The sequence below is a fragment of the Lactuca sativa genome, chromosome 1, assembly GCF_002870075.4.
Source record: "Lactuca sativa cultivar Salinas chromosome 1, Lsat_Salinas_v11, whole genome shotgun sequence".
NCBI classification, from domain to species: Eukaryota; Viridiplantae; Streptophyta; class Magnoliopsida; order Asterales; family Asteraceae; genus Lactuca; species Lactuca sativa.
The window spans coordinates 232,090,161-232,110,173 of NC_056623.2; the positions used below are offsets into that span (position 1 = coordinate 232,090,161).

Genomic DNA, 20,013 nt, shown 5'->3' on the forward strand with positions numbered 1-20,013 from the left:
AATTAGTGAAAAACATTAGGAGATCATATCAAGATTCTTAATAATATTTATATTGGTAACCAACTGAATTAATCCATGTCTTGAAACTAACCATAGGGAAAAGGAGATTCAAAGCTAAACGAACGTGTCTTCATTATCTTGATTACAATCGTCTTTAGTTAAGTTCTTTGCTTAGTTTTGAGTTAGTTAAGTAGTTAAATTAATTTGAACTTGCAAAATCAGATAACCCCCCCCCCCCCCCCCCATTTTAGTTATTGTTTCTAAATTAATTTTTAGTAGTTATTTTATTATCTAAATACCGTTCCCTGTGATTGATACTCGACTTACTTTTCTATATTATAAAATGACTAGGTACATTGCCTATAAGTGCATCCGTAGCTAAGTTAGGTTACGTTTATAAATTTAAAGTTGGTAGTATATAAATTGCACATCGTGAGGACTATTTTCGACAATGACCCCTGACTTGAAAAAAGTCTTTTTAGTGCACCCTCACTCCTAATGTTATTCCAATATCCTAATTATACGCATCCACACCTCCTATATAAGGACATATCCTTTGTAAGAGCTAACGTATTCAGTTCTATCCTCACACTATCTTCTCATTTCATTTTTGGACGTCCTCTCCCCCATACCCTCAACATTCATTGGCTCTACTCGCCTTACTGGATCCATAGATTGTCTCCTATAAACATGTTTAAACCCTTGCAGTCTTCCTTCCCTTAATTTGTCAATGGTCGATGACATTCCCATTGATTTCCTAAAAGACGAGTTCAGCATCATGTCTATTATAGTTCTACTAGAAGTCCATCACAACATCATCGATTTCCTAAAACCGGAGCTTGGATGTCTTAAGAAATGTAGTATACTATTGAATGAAACGGAAAATACCTTGAAGATCTATGTAAATTCTTCATCCAAGGCACTAAAATATGGTGTGGAGTCGAGTCAAGAAACAATGACCTCACAAGGCACCATTTGGATATACAGGCCTAATTAGTTAGGAAAATGATGACAAACTTTGTAATTCAAGAACAATTGTTTTTTGTTCAGCTACTTTAACAACCCACGATTGATGAAACTCATCCAAATGACCCTTCACATGCATCAATGATATATACAGTTTTGTAACCATGTGAATTCCCCTTGGTTAGGTTCAGATTTGGATGTATATACTAGGTTGAATTCAACAATTTTTTAATGTACTTTAAAAATGTTTCACAACCACCTTGTCGGGCATAATAGGTTGTAGGTACCCAAACATGGGTTTACCTTGCTTGTTGTCTTTCCTTCTTAAACTCCATGCTTGTCATATGGAGCCATACTTTTATCTAACACAAGTAAGGTGATTTATATCTAAGTGTTAGTATATTAGGCATCACGCAGCTAGTAATTTTGGTTCATCACTTATTCTCTTTCGTTTTCTCTCTAAAGTCGAGAGCTTACTAGCTCATTCCATCTCCTTTATCTTGCAAACGTTGTATAGATTTGAGTGATTATTATGCTTTTACTTTGAAATTAATTTCGTATTACTTCTTATTAGCTTAATAAGTATATAATATAAGAGAAGACTAACATCTTTGGTGGCTAACACTTGCTTGGTATATACTTTTAGAGAAGCTATAATTTGAATCTTTTGCCACACTTTATCAACTTCCAATATCCCATGAGAATCAAAGACTTCAAAGGTTGTAATATTTTCTTTCTATGGTTGATTTTAATTTTTCCTACGGAATTCTGTTATGGAAAATGAAATACACACACACACACACATAGACACACACACACACACACACACACACATATATATATATATATATATATATATATATATATATATACTTGAAGACTAAGTGTTTCAGTTCAAATAATAAGGGATAATATAGAAGTAGAGAATACATTGATTATTGTGCTAAACGTAGGATCAAGATGTTGAAAACAATCCTTAAAATTTCTCAGTAGATTGGTGTAGTTGAGAGGATGAATTGTATACTGAACGAGAGGGACAAGAGCATGAGTCTACATACAAGGTTGCCTAAGATGTTCTAGGCAGATTTGGACAACACAACAATATAGTTAATCAACAGAGGACCTGCAGTCCATATACCGTTCCGAATTTTAGAAGAGGAATGTCAAGGTATGGAGATTTCTCTTAGACACTTGAAAGGTTTTTTTTTATTGTGTTGCATATGTAAAGATCAAGGAATCAAAAAAAGACATGCTCGAGGAAAAATAAAATAAATACACCTTCTTAGGATACGAGTTACATAACATCTGCTTAGATGAACCTAGAGATTGTGGGAGTCCAAAGGCTGAGTTATAAATGAGGAAAATAATAGATCTAATGTTGTCTAAAAATCCACCAAGGAAAGAAGAGCTCCAGTAGGGTATTCTTCTTCAGTAAACTACTTGTTACTGACAAAGATACGTGAACCTGAATGTAACCTAGAGGCCTCAAGGATGAAAGACTCCATACAATGGAAGAAGATTATGAAAGATGTAACGCTTGGTTTCGAATTTTATCCGTTTCTTGGAGCTGCGGCCCAGTCATCAATTGTTATGAGGCTTAGGGCTTCAAGAAGGAAGGATTTGGCCCATTTCGGATGTGGGTGTCATGGTATAAGTGATCAAAGTATTCGATTGTGTCTTCGGAAGCCAAGGGTATAATCATAATTTGATATCTCGGTCTTTTATGAATTTAGGGTTTTGTTCATGATGCATGTAGGGAAATAGACACAGGTTTGGGAGACTTACGCCCAACATATAGGAAGTACGCCCAACGCATATTCAGGATCCCCAAAAGCCTAATTTTTAGGGTTGGCTCACTATTTAAGCTCCTTAAGTCCATGGTGTGAACCTCTCTTTCATCCTCCAGTGTCTTAAACCCTGAATCTCGAGTTATACCTTCATCCAAGAGGGTTGTGTGCCTTGTATGTGCATTTCTGGTGGATTTTAGTGTATTTCAAGAAGTGGTGACTTGGTGCAAGCCAGTGGTTCAAGGAAAGGCTTGTGGACTTAGATTACTTGCTGCATTTTCAGCTCATTGAAGGTAAAAAGTTCCTAGCTTGATCATTAGAAGTTGAGTTCTATGATTTTATGGTTTTTGGTCCCATTTTGACCTCATGAGGAAGATCTAGTGGTTGGACACCACTTCAGAAGCTTTGAGTTGCCACTCTGGGTAGATCTAAGGTTATAAGTTTATAAAAATGATTGCTTGATGCTTGGATATGGTCCATGCATGTTCTTGTTGGGTTTTAATAGATTAAAGTGGTTATTGGGTCTCTTTGAGTCGTGTAAATGCATAAAGGTGCCGAATTTATGCTTTAGGAGCTTAGATGGAAGGTATTATGAGTTTATTATTGAAGGAATTAAAGGATTAAGTCATGAAAAAAGTCTTGGAAATTATGAGGATTACGTCCCACGTACTGAGGTCATCATGGTACGCCCTGCGTACCAGTGTGTATGCCCTGCGTAATTGGCCCAATATTATTTTGGGCTTGGTTGTCGCCTTGGGCCTTGGATTTGGGCCTTGGGCTTTGAGAGTTAGACTTTTGAATGGGGGAATTGTTTTTGGAATTGGTCTTCTTCTTGGACTAGGTTATGGGGTTTTCGTTATTGGGCCTCATGGGCCTAATGGATTTGGGCGTTTGTGGTCCCAATGGGCTTGAGTCTTGTGACATCTTTGGGTTTTCTGAGAATCATTATTTGGACCAGGATTTGTTGAGCTGTTGGGAAAGGCCCACATGGTGTTGGGCCTAATTTGGAAAATTAGGCCATTAATGGGATTTTATGGATCTTATAGTTTTGGGCCTGGTTGGTTTTGGGCTTGGGCCTTGGTTATGAGTCTTGATGGACCAGGTGTAAAATGGTCATTTTACCCCAAATTTGGTTTACGGATATCGGTTTGGAATTCAGATGCTAATTGAATAATGTTTTGACAATTGTTAGTTTGGGAATTCGTTAGGGCAGCAACTAGAGATTGCTTGCAGTAAGCTTCCGCATTCGAGGTGAGTTTCCTCACTGTTCATATGGGTCGAAAGCATCAATGCTGACCCATTTATTTTATGTGTTATAGGTAGACCCGGAGGTGGCTCCTAGCACATGTATGCTAGTTAAGTAACTATTGATCGTATCCTAGCACATGTATGCTCCTAGCACATCGTATGGCAGATCAAGAGGTGGTTCCTGGAAAACAGTAAAGACCAGTGTTTTAGCTCTTGAAAGTAATTAGCTAAGTAGTGTTGATTGTATGATAGTTGTATTTGTGATGCTTTCATGGAAGACCAAGAGGTGGCTCATGGAACTTATCTGTACGACACAGGGCTTTGACCCTCGGCCTGGCAAGAAAGACCACGAGGTGGATCGTGGCATAATGGCAAGACTATGCGTGGCACATAACATCTCTATTGATTATGATATATGTATGATATGTATGGATCGCGATAATATATGGCTTGTATGGATCATTGGATATTTATGGTATCTGGTATTTGGGGAACTCACTATGCTTTGTACTTACGACTTTCAGTTTTGGTTTCAGGTACTTGAATTTCAAATGAAAGAGCTTGGGGAAATCGCAGTACATACACCCGTATTTTCCATAATATATGATCTTAGGGGATTGGACTCTGATAAATGTTTTATTTGAAACGATTTTCAATGTTTTTAACAAAGTTACATTAGTGTTTTAATTATAATAAAAATGAAATTTTTACCTTGGATTTTTGGGTCGTTACAAGTTGGTATCAGAGCCTTGGTTTGAGGGATTTGGGCATACTCTCGGGTGTGCCTGAACTCAAATTGAGGGTTTGGTGAATTTTTTTAATGAAATGAACATTTAATTAAAAGGAAATTTCTAATCAAGAAAGGGGTGTGATGCGTGCAATCGTCCGAGCTCAAGTAAGTGGTTCCCAAAATACCAAGACATGTTTATTATGTGACATGATTATGTGAATCACAATCTAGATTTGGGCTAAGGATCTGCTCAGTATTATATAATATGAGAGATGCCTTTTTATGTGCATAATTGTATGAGCCTTAGTATTGTATGCTAGTTTTAATATATGATAAGTGGATACAATGGCTTGATTACCATATGCTGGTTAGATTTTTCCGTTTCCTGAATTTTGCTTGCTTTGTGTTTTGTGGGGCTCTTAGAAATGTGAGTTAGCTACTAAGTGAATATGGTAAGTCACATGTGGCACGGGTTGGATAACCTTAGAGTGATGGGCTTGACCCTATTACGCAACTCTTGTTTGAGTCCAACCATTCTAGGATTGAGTCATTACTTGAAGGATTATCTGATCTCTGTTGCATGCGACTATATTCATGAGGTAGCTAGTTGACATTAATGGGATCCCTTCAATAGTTGAGGGCAGGGTGAGGTCGGGAACCTAGGAAGGCCTAAGATATGCTTCAATGGGTTAGTAGTGCAGTTTAGTGAGTTTTAGGTGCATCAGTTTGAGGAAGTGACTTGGAGGATTCGGGAGGATTGCTAAGGAAAGTATGGATAGGTGTGCAAGATAGTATTGTGCCCGTACTACTAAAAGCATAAGATCCATACTCGAACCGGTGAGAGTCTTGGAGAATATTAGAAGCTTATGAGAGGTGGATTCTTGGGTATGTTCTGATTGTTGGCTTGTCGTATTTCAGTTTGGAGATGAGCTCTCAGGGAGGTGGTTATGTATCTAGTTCGGGTTCTATCTTAGGTGCGGGTTTTGAGCCGATTAGCGAGCAGTTGTGGGAGTTCATCTCATCGAAGATTTCTCGCTATGTTTCGGAGATATTGGTTGAGCGTTTGGGCGCGTTCCGTGCGGAGGTTATGGTTATCATTGGAGCTCGCACTCTGTCTTTTTGGGAGGTCTGTTCTTGTGGAGATCCTATGTTCCATGGGGAGAGGGGCCCCATTGTCAGTAGGAGGTGGTTAGAAGATGTGGCTAACACGTTCAGGATGAGTTTCTGCACCGAGGAGGCGAAGGTCAGATATGCTTCCTGCCTATTGAAGAACAGGGCACGAGATTGGTGAGAAGAGGTCGGTAGTGAGTTGGGTGATGTTGTTGTGGATGCTATGTCATGGGATGAGTTCTCAACCAGGTTCCGAGCTGAGTTTGCACCAGCAATCGAGGTACAGCAGTTGGTGCGAGAGTTTCTACATCTTCGTGAGACTACTGAGACTCTGGCAGAGATCACTGTCAAGTTCCGAGAGAGGGATTTATTGGTACCACTGTATGCAACGAATGAGGAGATGAAGAAAGTAAGGTATCATGATATACTGCAGGATGATATCAGGGAGTTCGTGAGTATTTTGGGGTGCGAGACCGTAAATGATATGATCTCTAGGTCCCGAGAGCGGGAGATTGATTTGGAGCACATCGGGAAAAAGGGTTCGGATCAGGTGTATACATTGGACAGTCTCGGGAAGAGACCCAAGACTTCTGATCAGCGTTTGAGAGGCCAGTAGGGCCAGAGTCAGTGCAACATGTACGAGAAACTGCACGATGGAGTTTGTCGTTCCAGAGGTTTGGGCTGCTACAAGTGTGGTAGGGATGGTCACGTTAGCAGGTATTATCCTTAGGGGGCAAGTACGTTATGTTTTCACTGCGATCAGGTGAGCCACAAGAACTCCGACTGTCCGAGGTTGAGGGGAGGAGCAGTGAGTGTGCCTGCTCCGACTATTTTGAGGATCACTGATGGACGAAAGGGTTGGGCAGGAGCCCCAACGGAGAGGATTCAGACTTTGTAGTGACATACAGGGGAGATCTGGATTCCAGCAGGCGATGTGGCAGGTATGTATCTTTTAATCTTTTTGGTTCTATCAGTATTTTGTGATTGTATCTTGCATCGGTTTGGGTAAGTGTACCTCTGGTTTATTTCTTTGATTATGTCTAGGTTATATATTCAATTAATATCATATGCCATTTGCATACTGTGAATTATTAGTGGTTAGTGAAGGGTTGTTTTCCCTTTTGTGGGTTTGCAGTGTTCAATGTTATCTTGGGTTATGGTCGAGATCGGTTCAGGAGTATTGTGTGGAAGGTCTGTGGTCAGGGTTCAGTAGGGTGGTTATCCACCATCGTCAGGATTCGGTAGTTTGAGTCATTGTTCTCAGATTGACTTGTGGGGTCGCCAAGGGAAGTGGTTTATTGCTGAGGTTTTCGTTTGAGCATCTGTCATTTGGACTTCAAGACTTGAGTGTAGTACCATTTCAATGCGTCTGCGGTTATCAGTGTTGATGGGATTCAAAAAAGTGTTTAGCTAGTCTTCAGTGATTGTGCGGTCTTTTAAGTTGACTAGTAATGGATCACTAGCAAGGTTAGGCGTTGGTAGTCAGCGGGTCGATCATTGTAAGGTAAGAAGGATTGGGAATCCTTCATTTCTCGTGTGCTTTGAGAATTTAGACGATTCAAAGTGGGGGAGAATCATCCAGGGATTCAGAAACAAGAGCGGTTTTGAAACTGGGATAAGTTTCGCATCCTCGTCGGGAAGAAAGATGGCCCAAGTGGTTGTTTGGATTGAGGATTGTGTGAGTTGGAAGTTCGGGAAACTTTCCAACATTGAGATTGTGTATTTCAAGAAGTGGTGACTTGGTGCAAGCCATTAGTTCAAGGAAAGGCTTGTGGACTTGGATTCCTTGCTGCACTTTCATCTCATTGAAGGTAAAAAGTTACTAGCTTGATCATTAGAAGTTGAGTTCTATGATTTTATGGTTTTTGGTCCCTATTTGACCTCATGAGGAAGATCTAGTGGTTGGACACCACTTCAGAAGCTTTGAGTTGCCACTCTTGGCAGATCTAAGGTTATAAGTTGATAAAAATGATTGCTTGATGCTTGGATATGGTCCATGCATGTTCTTGTTGGGTTTTAATGGATTAAAGTGGTTATTGGGTCTCTTTGAGTCGTGTAAATGCATAAAGGTGCTGACTTTATGCTTTAGGAGCTTAGATGGAAGGTATTATGAGGTTATTATGGAAGGAATTAACGGATTAAATCAAGAAATAAGTCTTGGAAATTTTGAGGATTACGCCCCGTGTAAAAGCAAGTACGCCCCGTGTACTAAGGTTATCATGGTACGCCCTGCGTACCAGTGTGCATCCCCTGCGTAATTGGCCTAGTATTATTTTGGGCTTGGTTGTCGCCTTGGGCCTTGGAGTTGGGCCTTGGGCTTTGAGAGTTGGACTTCTGAATGAGGGAATTGCTTTTGGAGTTGGTCTTCTTCTTGGACTAGGTTATGGGGTTTTCGTTATTGGGCCTCGTGGGCCTAATGGATTTGGGCGTTTATGGTCCCAATGGGCTTGAATCTTGTGACATCTTTGGGTTTTCTGAGAATCATTATTTGGACCAAGATTTCATGGGCTGTTGGGGGAGGCCCACATAGTGTTGGGCCCAATTTGGAAAATTAGGCCATTAATGGGCTTTTATGGATCTTATAGTTTTGGGCCTGGTTGGTTTTGGGTTAGGGCCTTGGTTATGAGTCTTAATGGACCAGGGGCAAAATGGTCATTTTACCCCAAGCTTGGTTTATGGATCATGGTTTGGAATTCAGATGCTAATTGAATATTGTTTTGGTAATTATTAGCTTGGGAAGTCATTAGGGCATCAGCTAGGGATTTCTTGCAGTGAGCTTCAACACCCGAAGTGAGTTTCCTCACTGTTTGTATGGGTCGAAGGCACCAATGCCGACCCATTTGGTTTATGTATTATAGGAAGACCCGGAGGTGGCTCTTGGCACATGTATGCTAGTTAAGTAACTGTAGATTGTATGCTAGTTGTCTTTGTGATACTTGCATAGACGACCAAGAGGTTGCTCCTGGCACATTGTATGCAAGACCAAAGTCTGAGCTCTGGCAAGCCATTAGTTAAGTAGTATTGATTGTATGCTAGTTGTCTTTGTGATGCTTGCATGGAAGACCAGGAGGTGGCTCTTAGCACTTGTCTGTAAGACCCAGGGTTTTGGCCCCCAGCCTGGCAAGAAAGACCAGAGGTGGCTCGTGGCATAATGGAAAGACTATGTGTGTCACATAGCACCTTTATTGATTATGATATATGTATGGATCGCGGTTATGCATCGCTTGTATGGATCATTGGATATGTATGGTATGTGGTATTTGGGGAACTCACTAAGCTTTGTGCTTACGGTTTTCAGTTTTGGTTTCAGGTACTTTTGTTTTAAATGAAAGAGCTTGGGGCGATCGCAGTGCATACACCCATATTTTCCGCAATATGTGATCTTTGGGGGTGGAGGGCAGACTCTGATAAGTGTTTTATTTGAAACGATTTTCAATGTTTTTAATAAGCTTACATTAGTGTTTTAATTAAAATAAAAATAAAATTTTTACCTTGGATTTTTTGGTTGTTTCAAAAGATGAGTTGAGATCACTTGATAAGAACCAGACTTGGTCATTGGTAATGTTACCATCAGAAAAGAAAGCATTATAGAACAAATGGATGTTTCAGGTCAAAGATAAGATATATGAAACAAGAGGTAGAAATATCAACTGGTGCTTCAAGGTTTCCAACATAAAAACGGGTCGATTATAATGAGATCTTTTTTTCTGGTTGTAAAAATAATCATTATCAGACTAGTCTTAGGTATAGTGGTTGCATAAAATCTCTATATATAGGAAATAGATAAAAAAAAACATATTTTATATATGGTGATTTGGAAGAAGAAATTTATATGTTATAACTAGAGGGTTTTTTCATAGTTGGAAAGGAAAATCTAGTATGCAAGTTGAAGAAAAGTCTATATATGTTGAAGCAAACTCCAAGGCAGTGGTACTTAAAGTTTGGTAGCTTCATGCATAGGTTCAGGTACCAAAAGATGTTAAAGGGAACATTTTTGTAACCTGAAGAAATTTGGTTCCTTATATATCATCCTTTTATTATATTTTGATAACATGTTGATTAGTGGATGAGAGATGCATGAGATCAATAGACTAAAAAAGCAGTTGTCGAGAGAGATCATAAAGAATGACCTAGGAGATCATAAGTAGATATTTGGCATGAGCATAGCTAGAGACAGAGTTGCAGACACTCTAAAATTTTTCTAAGCAAAGTATCAAGAAAGTTCTAGAAAAATTTAACATAGAAGATACTGAAACCAGAAGTACACCTTTGGTAAGTCAGTTAAGACTCTCAAAGAAACAGTCCCCAAAGAAGGAAAGACAAAACAAAAAAGATGGGTAAAGTTCTCTACGTCTTAGAAATTGGTAACTCTATGTATATTATGGTGCGCACCAGACTAGATATTGCTTATGTTGTGATAGTAGTGAGTCGGATTATGTGTAATCAAGGAAGAGAGCATTGGGAAGGAGTCAAGTGTCTGCTATGTTATTTGAAAGGTATTTCCGAGCCTGCCTTGTGTTTTAGAAGAAAATAAGTATCCTGGAAATTTTGTTGATGCTTATTTGAGGACTATATGGATTTGGAAAAGAGCACAACCAATTATGTGTTCACAATTAAAGGTACAACAATCAAATGGATGTCCAGGTTATGAAAGAGTGTTGTTCTTTCAACCACATAAGCAAAGTTTATGACAATTATAATAGCCAACAAGGAGATTATATGGTTGGAAAACTTCTTATCAGAGATGGGTATGCAGTAGGAAGGTTGTCTACTCTATTATGAAAACCAAAGTGCAGCTAATTTGGAAACGAATCTAGTGTTTCATAGAAGGACAAAACATATTCAGATGCGATACCACTTTATTCAAGAATTGATGAGTGATAAGATTATAAACTTGAAAACAATCATTGGTACAAAGAATCTAACATACATATTTACCAAAGTGGTGACAATAGGGATGTTAAAGATGTGTATGACTTCAACTGCTCTTCTAGGTACTTGAAGAGAATGCGAGATTAAAGAATGACGGGGGTTATAAAATTCTAGATTTGATCGCAGTAGTTGGCTTATCAAACCCCAAGTAAGAGATTGTTAAGTTGTAGAGCCTGATTCATCTTTTGACCCTATAGTTGTTGGTTGGACCAAGCACGCAGTCCCTCTTTGGGCAAGTTCCTTTATAAGATTCGACATCAACTTATTCATGGACCAGATTTGTTAGAGTGTTCGAGGATAACTTTATGTACAAATTTTAGGTCAACTTACTAGCATAAATATATCCGTTGAATTTGTGTAACCTAAGTTATTAAACAGTAAACAACTATGTCTGAGACTTGTGTACTACACGGGTTTATTAAAAATAAAAGTTTTATATTAAGGTGTAAATATTAAATATTTTTAATGCCTACTTCATTTCGAAGTTTAACAAAACATATTTTATTATATCTAAATTTTGACAATATTGTTTTATAATATTTCATTATTTTAATTATGTAACAAAAAAATCATAATAAATGTTTTTAATGGTAGAAAAAACAAACTATTTATTATTATATTCATTAGAAAAATATATTTACCTTAATTAGAATAAATGTTTCATTAATTATACAGTAGATCTACACATTTAATATAATAAATATTTTACATATATAATAATAGAGGTGTTAATTAGTAGAATTCATTAATTTTTTATTAACAAAAAATGAAAATACCACATAATGACATGTAGAATTTAACCAATTTAAAAAAAAATCTTACATAATGACATGTGGCGAAAATATTGAGGAAATGACAAACGATAAAAAAACCCTTCATTTACTAGAGATGATAAAATCTCTCTCTCTCTCTCTCTCTCTCTCTCTCTCTCTCTCTCTCTCTCTCTTTCGTCCTTGAATATAGTCAATCACTCTGATCGTGTGAACCACATTAAATATTGGGTTCTTGTTTTTAGTTTGCATTATTACTATGTGTGTGAAATCGTCTAAACAAATGATTTGCTTAAACCCTAATAGTGAGCATCTAATGGTATATATTAAGTTCTACTTGTCCAACTAAGTGACATATGGAAGTGTTTATGAAGATCGTGGGGGATCAACTACAACAGGAGAACGGATACGTATACATGTATTCTCTTTCAATGGAAGACACATAATAATGAGGATTACAATATGAAACTGTCTTGTTCAATTTTTGTTATCAATTGAGATCTTAGTGATATGTATAGTTACAGTTTTTGTATGTATGGTCTTGAGAGAGAATTTGTCCATCTTTGTAATTGTGAGATAAAGAAGATTGGTTGTATGTTGAAGAAATAAATTAAAGAGGTTGTTATGGATGTAGATCATATTTGAGTTTACTTTTATTGAACCATGTAAAATTCACGTGTCGTGTGATTGTATAAATATGCAATTCTACATGACTAAACTATTTCATGTCATTAGTTAAAAGTGAATTGACACCAATTATTCGTACAAAGACCCCTTCATATATTCATAGTTATTTAAAAAGTTATAATAAGATTTGCAAAACAATGTTATAGGTATATCTTTTACTTATGCTTGCAATATAAATTGACATTTTTGTTCATTATAGAAAACTACATGCTATTAGCTTTAATTCACAAGATTATATACTCTAACCATAAACCAAAGACAAACTTTTTGAGAGTTTACTTAATAAAACTTGCATGATTTTGTATGGTTTTTTGTTTCAATTTTACGAGATAAACCTTTTAAGACCAACGAATTGGAATCATATGCAAGTCAAGCATTTCTTAAACTTTTCATATTAAATATCACAAACCAATGCTTGAAATGATCACATCGGAAATGTAACCTTCATCACTAAAAAAATGTAAGGAAAACACTAAAAAGAATGCAATTTTCCTACTTGTTCTTTGTGGAGAGGTTTCTCTTTATCCTGCTAAATGGTCCCAAAGAATTATCTGCTATGTAAGAGTATATCACATGGCTCCAAGACCTATAAGAATCTAAGTTGTCGTAGTATTCGGGTGCGATTTCCCTTACTTTATGAAGCCTACAACCTGGTATTCTTGGAAAATCATGGTGCTCGTTATGGTACCCTACGTGCCATGACATTATATTTAACGGACCATAATACGAATACGTCTCCTGGCCTTCTTTCTTGTCGAATACGTAGTGCTCGGAGATGAAATGCCCCGCCATCGGGTGCATTCCACCTCCAACAAACGTTGAAAGGATCATGTAACTGAAAGATCTCCACCCCGAGAAGCAAATCATACAAGCATCAAGGCCGATTTGGATGATAACATTCAAGAATTCCCATTTTCCAGGGCGTTTAGGGTTGACTAGTAATGGTCTAAGGGCGTAAAAGAATAGTTGTAAGAGTACCCATATGCATTTAGTGACGATGTTTTTTACCAAGCGTGCTTCTATTAGGGTAGGGATGTCTGTGTCAACCCCGTCAACACCTTGGTAACGGTGGTGTTCAAGGTGGTATTTTTGGAAAGTGACTGACATTGGTACCCCAATAGGGAGGTTAGCGAAGATCCCAAGGAAACGGTTATAGATCGGATTAGAGAAAGCAAGATTGTGACTTAGTTCATGAATGGCTAAGAAAAGATTGTGGTTGAGAAAAGATCCAAAAAAGTAGGCCACCGTGAGTATCTTCGTCCACCCAACGTCGTGGAGGTATATGGCGGTGCATAGTTGAAGCGAAACAACAAGAATTACCTATGAAAAAACATCAAGAAAAAGATTCTTTTATTACGTGTGGATATACTTAATTTAAAGACTGTAAGACTAAACAAAACACAAACAAAATCAAGAAATCCTAACTTCAGAAACCCAGATTCATTAAGAAAGTCAAGAAACTAATTCTATCACATAGAGAACGATTACAAACAAAAAACCTAATACAAAAAGTGTTGCCAAACTAGTTAAAGAAACCCTAAATGCAGATACGCATATTCATGAGATCGCATCAAGAAATCATTAGAAACTCTTTCGATAAATAAAAGAACGACCATGCGAACTTTACTGTGGTTAATTTCTTGAATAAAGATCATAATGATCTCATCTGATCATAGGGCTTAAAACTCGTTTGATAAGAAGAAAGTGAATGAATGGATAGAGATGAATACCTTGAGGAGAGCCCATGGATCAGGACCAAAGAGTTGTCTGATTTGGGGGTATCGGGCGAGGATCTGACGGCGGCGAGAAGCGTGTGGTTCATCTGAATACGACCAGAAAAACTCATTCGCCGCCATCGTTGTGACTTTTGTGTCTTCTACTTTCTTTTTCCGGCAACAGTGATCCGTCTCTCCTCCTGAATCTTAGTCCAATGAGTTGTGTACATTGAATGTTTTAAGTTTTTCTGCAGACTTATTTATGATGATCCTCATCACCGTTTTTTTAGTGTGGCATGTTGATCCTTTGGTTAATCGTTACTTTCAAGTGCCAATATTATAGCAACCCAAAAAATTAAAATTAAAATAAATAAATAAACAAATAAACAATAAATTAATTGTTATTTTAACTTGATAGATTTTAAGAGTTGAATTAATAGCTAGTTTAAAGTTTAAACTCTTTATCTTAAATGTGACGTCTACTTTAATAAATAAAAAATAAATAACTAATTTTGCTACATGTTGTGTTTTTATTTATTTTGTTATATGATATTTTGTGGTTATTTTCGATTAATTTTTTTATATGGTATTTTGTTGTATTTTTTTTTTCCTTTTATTAAATTATATATATATATATATATATATATATATATATATATATATATATATATATATATATATATATATATATATATATATATATATATATATATATATATATAACAATTGCAATATTGAATTGATATTAATTTCTTTAATGTTGATTTTTTTTCTAATTTTAAAATTTTCTAAATTAAAACCAAACTACAAATAAGATTTCCATCGTTCGTTGTACTACTTATCCATATAGAAACTTTAACCAAAAAAAAAAAAAAAATCTTTTCTTTGTGTTCTTTTCTACGTAAGGAAACAATAATCAAAGCAAAAAGTTCTTTTTCATTTTGTTTTGAAACCATGTTAGGAACAAACTAAACCTCTATATTTTTTTTGTTTCTTTTGTAAATGTTGATAAACCCAAAGAAAAAAAAAAGTCCAAGATATTTTTTGCTTTATTGTTCGACAGCGCCACCAAAGACCAAAAAAATTAGTTTACAATTTTCTCCCGTTAATATACGTATCAATCAAAATTAAACATTTTACTAAAAACTAGAGGGGTTTCCCGCCTGTTGTGCGGGGCGGAACATGTCGTCTTCTGAGACAAATAATGAAGTACATTGCATAAATTAGTATCAACATTAAAGTATGTTGCTATTCTGTGTAATTTGCCAGAAAAACGCTATAAACATTGATCCAAAACGTAAGCTTTTGCTGGCGTTTAATTTTCACAGGATCAACTCATGGACTCCTCCTGAAGAATTTTGACCAAAGCCAACCTACATACACAATTCTAAAAATTCTTATTAAAGTCGGTCAGCAACGGTACAAACTCAGGCAACAATTTTATATAATGGGAAAACATCATTAGGTGCAAAATCGTCCTGGATAATTTGCATACAATGAGATGTAACTTTTTATTTTATTACAAAACCTTTAGTGGAAGTAACCAAAATCTAACAGAAACCAGGATGTGTGGAAATGAGGATCAAGATTCATACGAACAAATTCAGAAGGAGATGTATCAATATTACATTTGATTTTTTTTGAGGCGGGTGGTTCCGAACTCCAGTCGCTTGAAGAAGTTCCAAAAAGGGAAGAAATAGCTCGGAACAATATTGAAGCTCTGTAAAAAAACACAATACAAATCATCAAAACACAAAAAAGAGAGGACAAGGGTGGAGAAGCGGTAGGTGGAACTTACTGGTTTCTTTAAAGTTGTCAATTTTTTTTATCTGCATGAGTCGGTGTATAAATGTGACAAAAAAAACATTCTCATAAAATAATGTCTACAAACATCAAAATTACATTAAAATAGAAGTCAATAAAACCTTTTTACATTATAAACCCCTATAACTAATTAAAACAAAAATGAATATGTAGAAAGCAGATAGTGGTACCTTATTTAATGTTTAAGAGGAGATTGAAGATGTTTTCCAAAACAACATACATGTACTTTGTAGCTTCCATAAATATGATGCAAACCACTGAATTTAGTTGTACAAAACTTCTTTATATTAAATTTGATCCCTGGGTTTATATGTACAAAAACTCTAATTAAAAGGTTGTGCACAATAAAAAATCCAAAAGTAATTGTGTGAGTACACATCCAGAATCAACTAAAACACAAAATCAAGAAAAAAAATAACCTAAAAGTTATAGAAATTTAGTTATATAAAATATGAATATGATATATCCTAATTAAACATATAGTAAGGAGTAGCGGGTCATGCATTTGATAGATCTAACGTGACCGGTGCTGGTCAACAATCAGAAGCAGATGGCTGAGAATGAGAGGAAAAGACGAAATGACTTTTCAGATAAGGTCACCGTGATCATAAACTTACTTCATGAAGCCCTGATCACCAAAAGGGTAAAATAATGTTTATGAACCTATAATCATTCAATCTAAATTTAAAAAAAAAGGAAATTGAAACATAATAGGAAAGAAAACTGAACAAAGTGTCTTAAATTTTCTGATTGCCATTCAAAACACACTTTAACTAGGAATTCATTTGTTGGGTTGATTTTTTTTATTAAATTTCATTTAATAAAACTTTTTAAATAGCATTTAAGAGAAAATAATCGAAGGTACATTGCTATTTGTTGTAATTGTGTTTGTTCCAAGTGAAATGACATTTTTTTGTCCTTGAGTACATCTGATATTTATGATTTTGGTCCCAATAATAGTCATTTTTCCTTGGAATATGGACCAAAAATTATAAAGAAAGGTTCACATTTGGTCCAAATTCCAAGGTTTCATAATGTTTTACTCCCTTTTTTTAAGAATTTTTGTTGCAAGCCAATGAAACATGTATACAATTTTTTGAAATTAAATGTATAAAAGTTTAATTCTTACCATATTGGGTTATTTTTGTAACTTACAACTTACAGAGGCAAGTTCTTGAGGAGCCATTGATAGCTGTTGATTTCTTTTAGGTTGATTCTCTGTAAGTAAACTGATGCATACGTTAACTGGGCATGTTATTTTTAACAAATAAGAAAGGTGCGTTATAAGGGTTGTTTCGTTTGCAGAATGCTTTTAAAGGAACTAAAATCTAAGGAAACAAAATTTTGTTGCCAGAAAATAGAATGGAAGGCTGAAGGAGAGACGGGCAGAGTTTACTTTTGAAATATTAAGTACTTTTAGGAGAAATGAAAGGTTGTATAAACACTTTCCAAATAGAACTACAACCCCTTCATCATTGATTCCTGATGATGCAACAAATCTCTTATATATAACCAGATCAAATCATTACTCCCCGACCTTCTATTTCATACTATAATTTTCAATATCACATTATTCATTTTCAACTCTTGAAGCATTAGATATATTTTCACAGTAAAATTGTTTAAAAGAGACTTATGGTTATAATAATTGTCTCATAGGAGTTTTTTCTCGGGCTTCTGATCCTTATGTCTGCATCTATTATTTTCTCTTGGAACTACAAAATCACAATCAAAATCATATACCCAAAGTAATCACAACTGAATAAACTCCACACTCAATAAAAAAAAAGATTTTTAGTTATTACCTATGGTGAAGTACTGAACATAAACCACCTACATTGTGAACAAGGGATTTAAAAACCGAAATCAATATAAACCAAAATTGGTAACTGTAAATCTATAAAACGAAATAGATGTGAAGTGCAGTTACTAATTGCAGAGAGGGTCGATGTGTTCATTTGTAATTTGAATTAAATCCCCAATTCAATTAAAACATAAATCCAAAATTACAACTGCAAACATCATGAATGTTAGTTTCAACTCTACACAGGTTTATTACTATAGATTTAGTAACCAGAAAAGACAACGAAAATTAATTAAAATTTAATAATGTGCTCGCATGTCACAATGATTTCAAACTTTTCAATTGAGATATTATAGACATAATGGGTGTTTCTATTGGCTTTCCATGCAAATTACTACAAAATAAATTATATATGATTAAAACTTACAACTCCCAACAAAAAAAAAGTAAAAAAAAAAATACTTGGTCTGAACAAAATAACACATTTACCATATTATTCCACTAAAAAAGAATCAAAAAGAGTGATTTGATAATATTAGTAGTTCGTTGATGTCATTCCTTATTAAGTGTTTACCTGAGCTCTTTGTTTTGCTGACCATTGCTAGATATAGCCGATTATACTCGGCAAGTGTAACTTTTTGAACATTTGTGTCATCAGCTCTAAGTACTTTATTTACCACCTGTGATTTTTTTTGTTCCTATAAAATCTATTTTCATTCTCATTTGACTAACTGCATCTCATCATTACTGATATGAAAATCCAAATAGACATAGATCCTCTGTTTGCAAATATCAGTTGTCAATCATGGTTTCTCATGTCTTTGAGACCATGTATTGTACTCTTGTTATGGTACCTCCATCTCCATGATTTTTTCATTAGTTCTTTGCAGCCAACAACTGTTGATAAGCATTTTGCATTAAATCACAGATTTAGAATAGACAACAAAAACAAATTGCAGACATTTGTGAAAAGGAACATAAAAAATAAAATACATATTGATAAGAAAACATGGAAAATAAAATATTGGTCATGACGTTATTGAATCAAATACGATTTAATTATAAAAATATTTAGTTTCTAATGTTTAGGAGTTCACATGTGTAAAGTCCACACCTTTAACAATAATTGACCTTTTCAATTTAATTGTTTCAAATGTTCTATTTTAATATTAGAACCACTTTCACATCTACTGAAATGAAAAAAAAATAAATAATAAATAATAAATAATAAATAAATAAAATTAAAAAATGTTAGTTTTCACATATCTACGATTTTAGGTAAGTTGAGAAAAAAAAAATAAGGCTTGTGAAAACTAATCGTTAGAAACTTGTAAACTAAATACTTACTTCTTCTTCTCTATTCAAGGAAGTTCGGTCTTTGTATATCTTTCCACTACCACCAGACAGTGTAAGGTATGTCAGCTTCAACATTACTCCCAACTCATGTTTTGCTCCTCAATCGATTCATAATGTTCTTTTTCTTCTTAGCAGACCTTTAATCAGTGGCAAGTGATGCCTTAAATAGACTTATAATAACACTCGTCTTCACATACAGAGTGGATTGATATCTAACCATTGATACGTTGATTCTCCATTCCTAAGCCACTATTGACACATACGATGATTAATATCAGAAACATACAAATCATGTGTAGAAACTTATAAAATTGATTCTTTTAAACATTTCATCGAACACACGGCATGCCAAATTGACCTAAAAATATACCAGGATGAAATTGCAATACCTGTGCAAGTAGCTTTTAGATTTCTGGTCCTAAGAGTGGGGGAATAATATTGAAATCATCTGCAAATTAATAAAATACATGACTTAATGGGAGGAATAACCGTTAATATGTTGATTCTTCATTCCCGAACCACTATTGCCACATAATTGATATTAGAAACCTATAAATCATGTGTGGAAACTTATAAAAATGATCACAAAAAGCTCAAAATCCTGTGTTCAGAACTTGAAAACCATCTGTACATACGTTCAAAATCAAGGCAAGCAGGAATTAAGCTTCGTTCTCTTCCTGTTGTTGTTTATCCTTTCCAGGAAACTACTTGCCTTCACTATTCCTCTTCCCCACAAATAAATCACCAAACATTACTTCTCAACTACAAAAGAAACAATAGTTTCTCATGGTTAGCAATAATCGTCGATTGACTGGAGGAAGACAAACAACGAAATGGATAGAAATACTTGTAAGGTTCGGTAGCAGCATGCGATAATCTCTAATGGAAGATTGAAGATTTGTTGATGAATCCTCTTTGGGAAATTAAGGGACGGTGGTGGAAACTTTGATAGAAATAGTAATAGTTTGAACGGTTATATTAATTACCTATAGAAGAGAAGATAATGATGGTTGTGCTATTTCAAGAAGTTGCATACCCATTTAATTGGATATTTGTAGGAAAACAAAAGCTCCATTGACCACAA

At 35.4% G+C, this 20,013-nt stretch overlaps 1 protein-coding gene across 1 annotated transcript; it reads right to left on the bottom strand.

Moving 5' to 3' along the window:
* Positions 1–12,606: 12,606 nt before the first annotated feature.
* LOC111905532 (sphingolipid delta(4)-desaturase DES1-like) lies at positions 12,607–14,296 on the bottom strand. The gene is made up of 2 exons (XM_023901218.3): positions 13,961–14,296; positions 12,607–13,550 (listed from the first exon to the last, which is right to left on the bottom strand). The coding sequence occupies exons 1-2, from the start codon at positions 14,084–14,086 to the stop codon at positions 12,723–12,725; spliced, it is 954 nt and encodes a 317-aa protein (XP_023756986.1). The 5' UTR covers positions 14,087–14,296; the 3' UTR covers positions 12,607–12,722.
* Between the last annotated feature and the right edge of the window lie 5,717 nt (positions 14,297–20,013).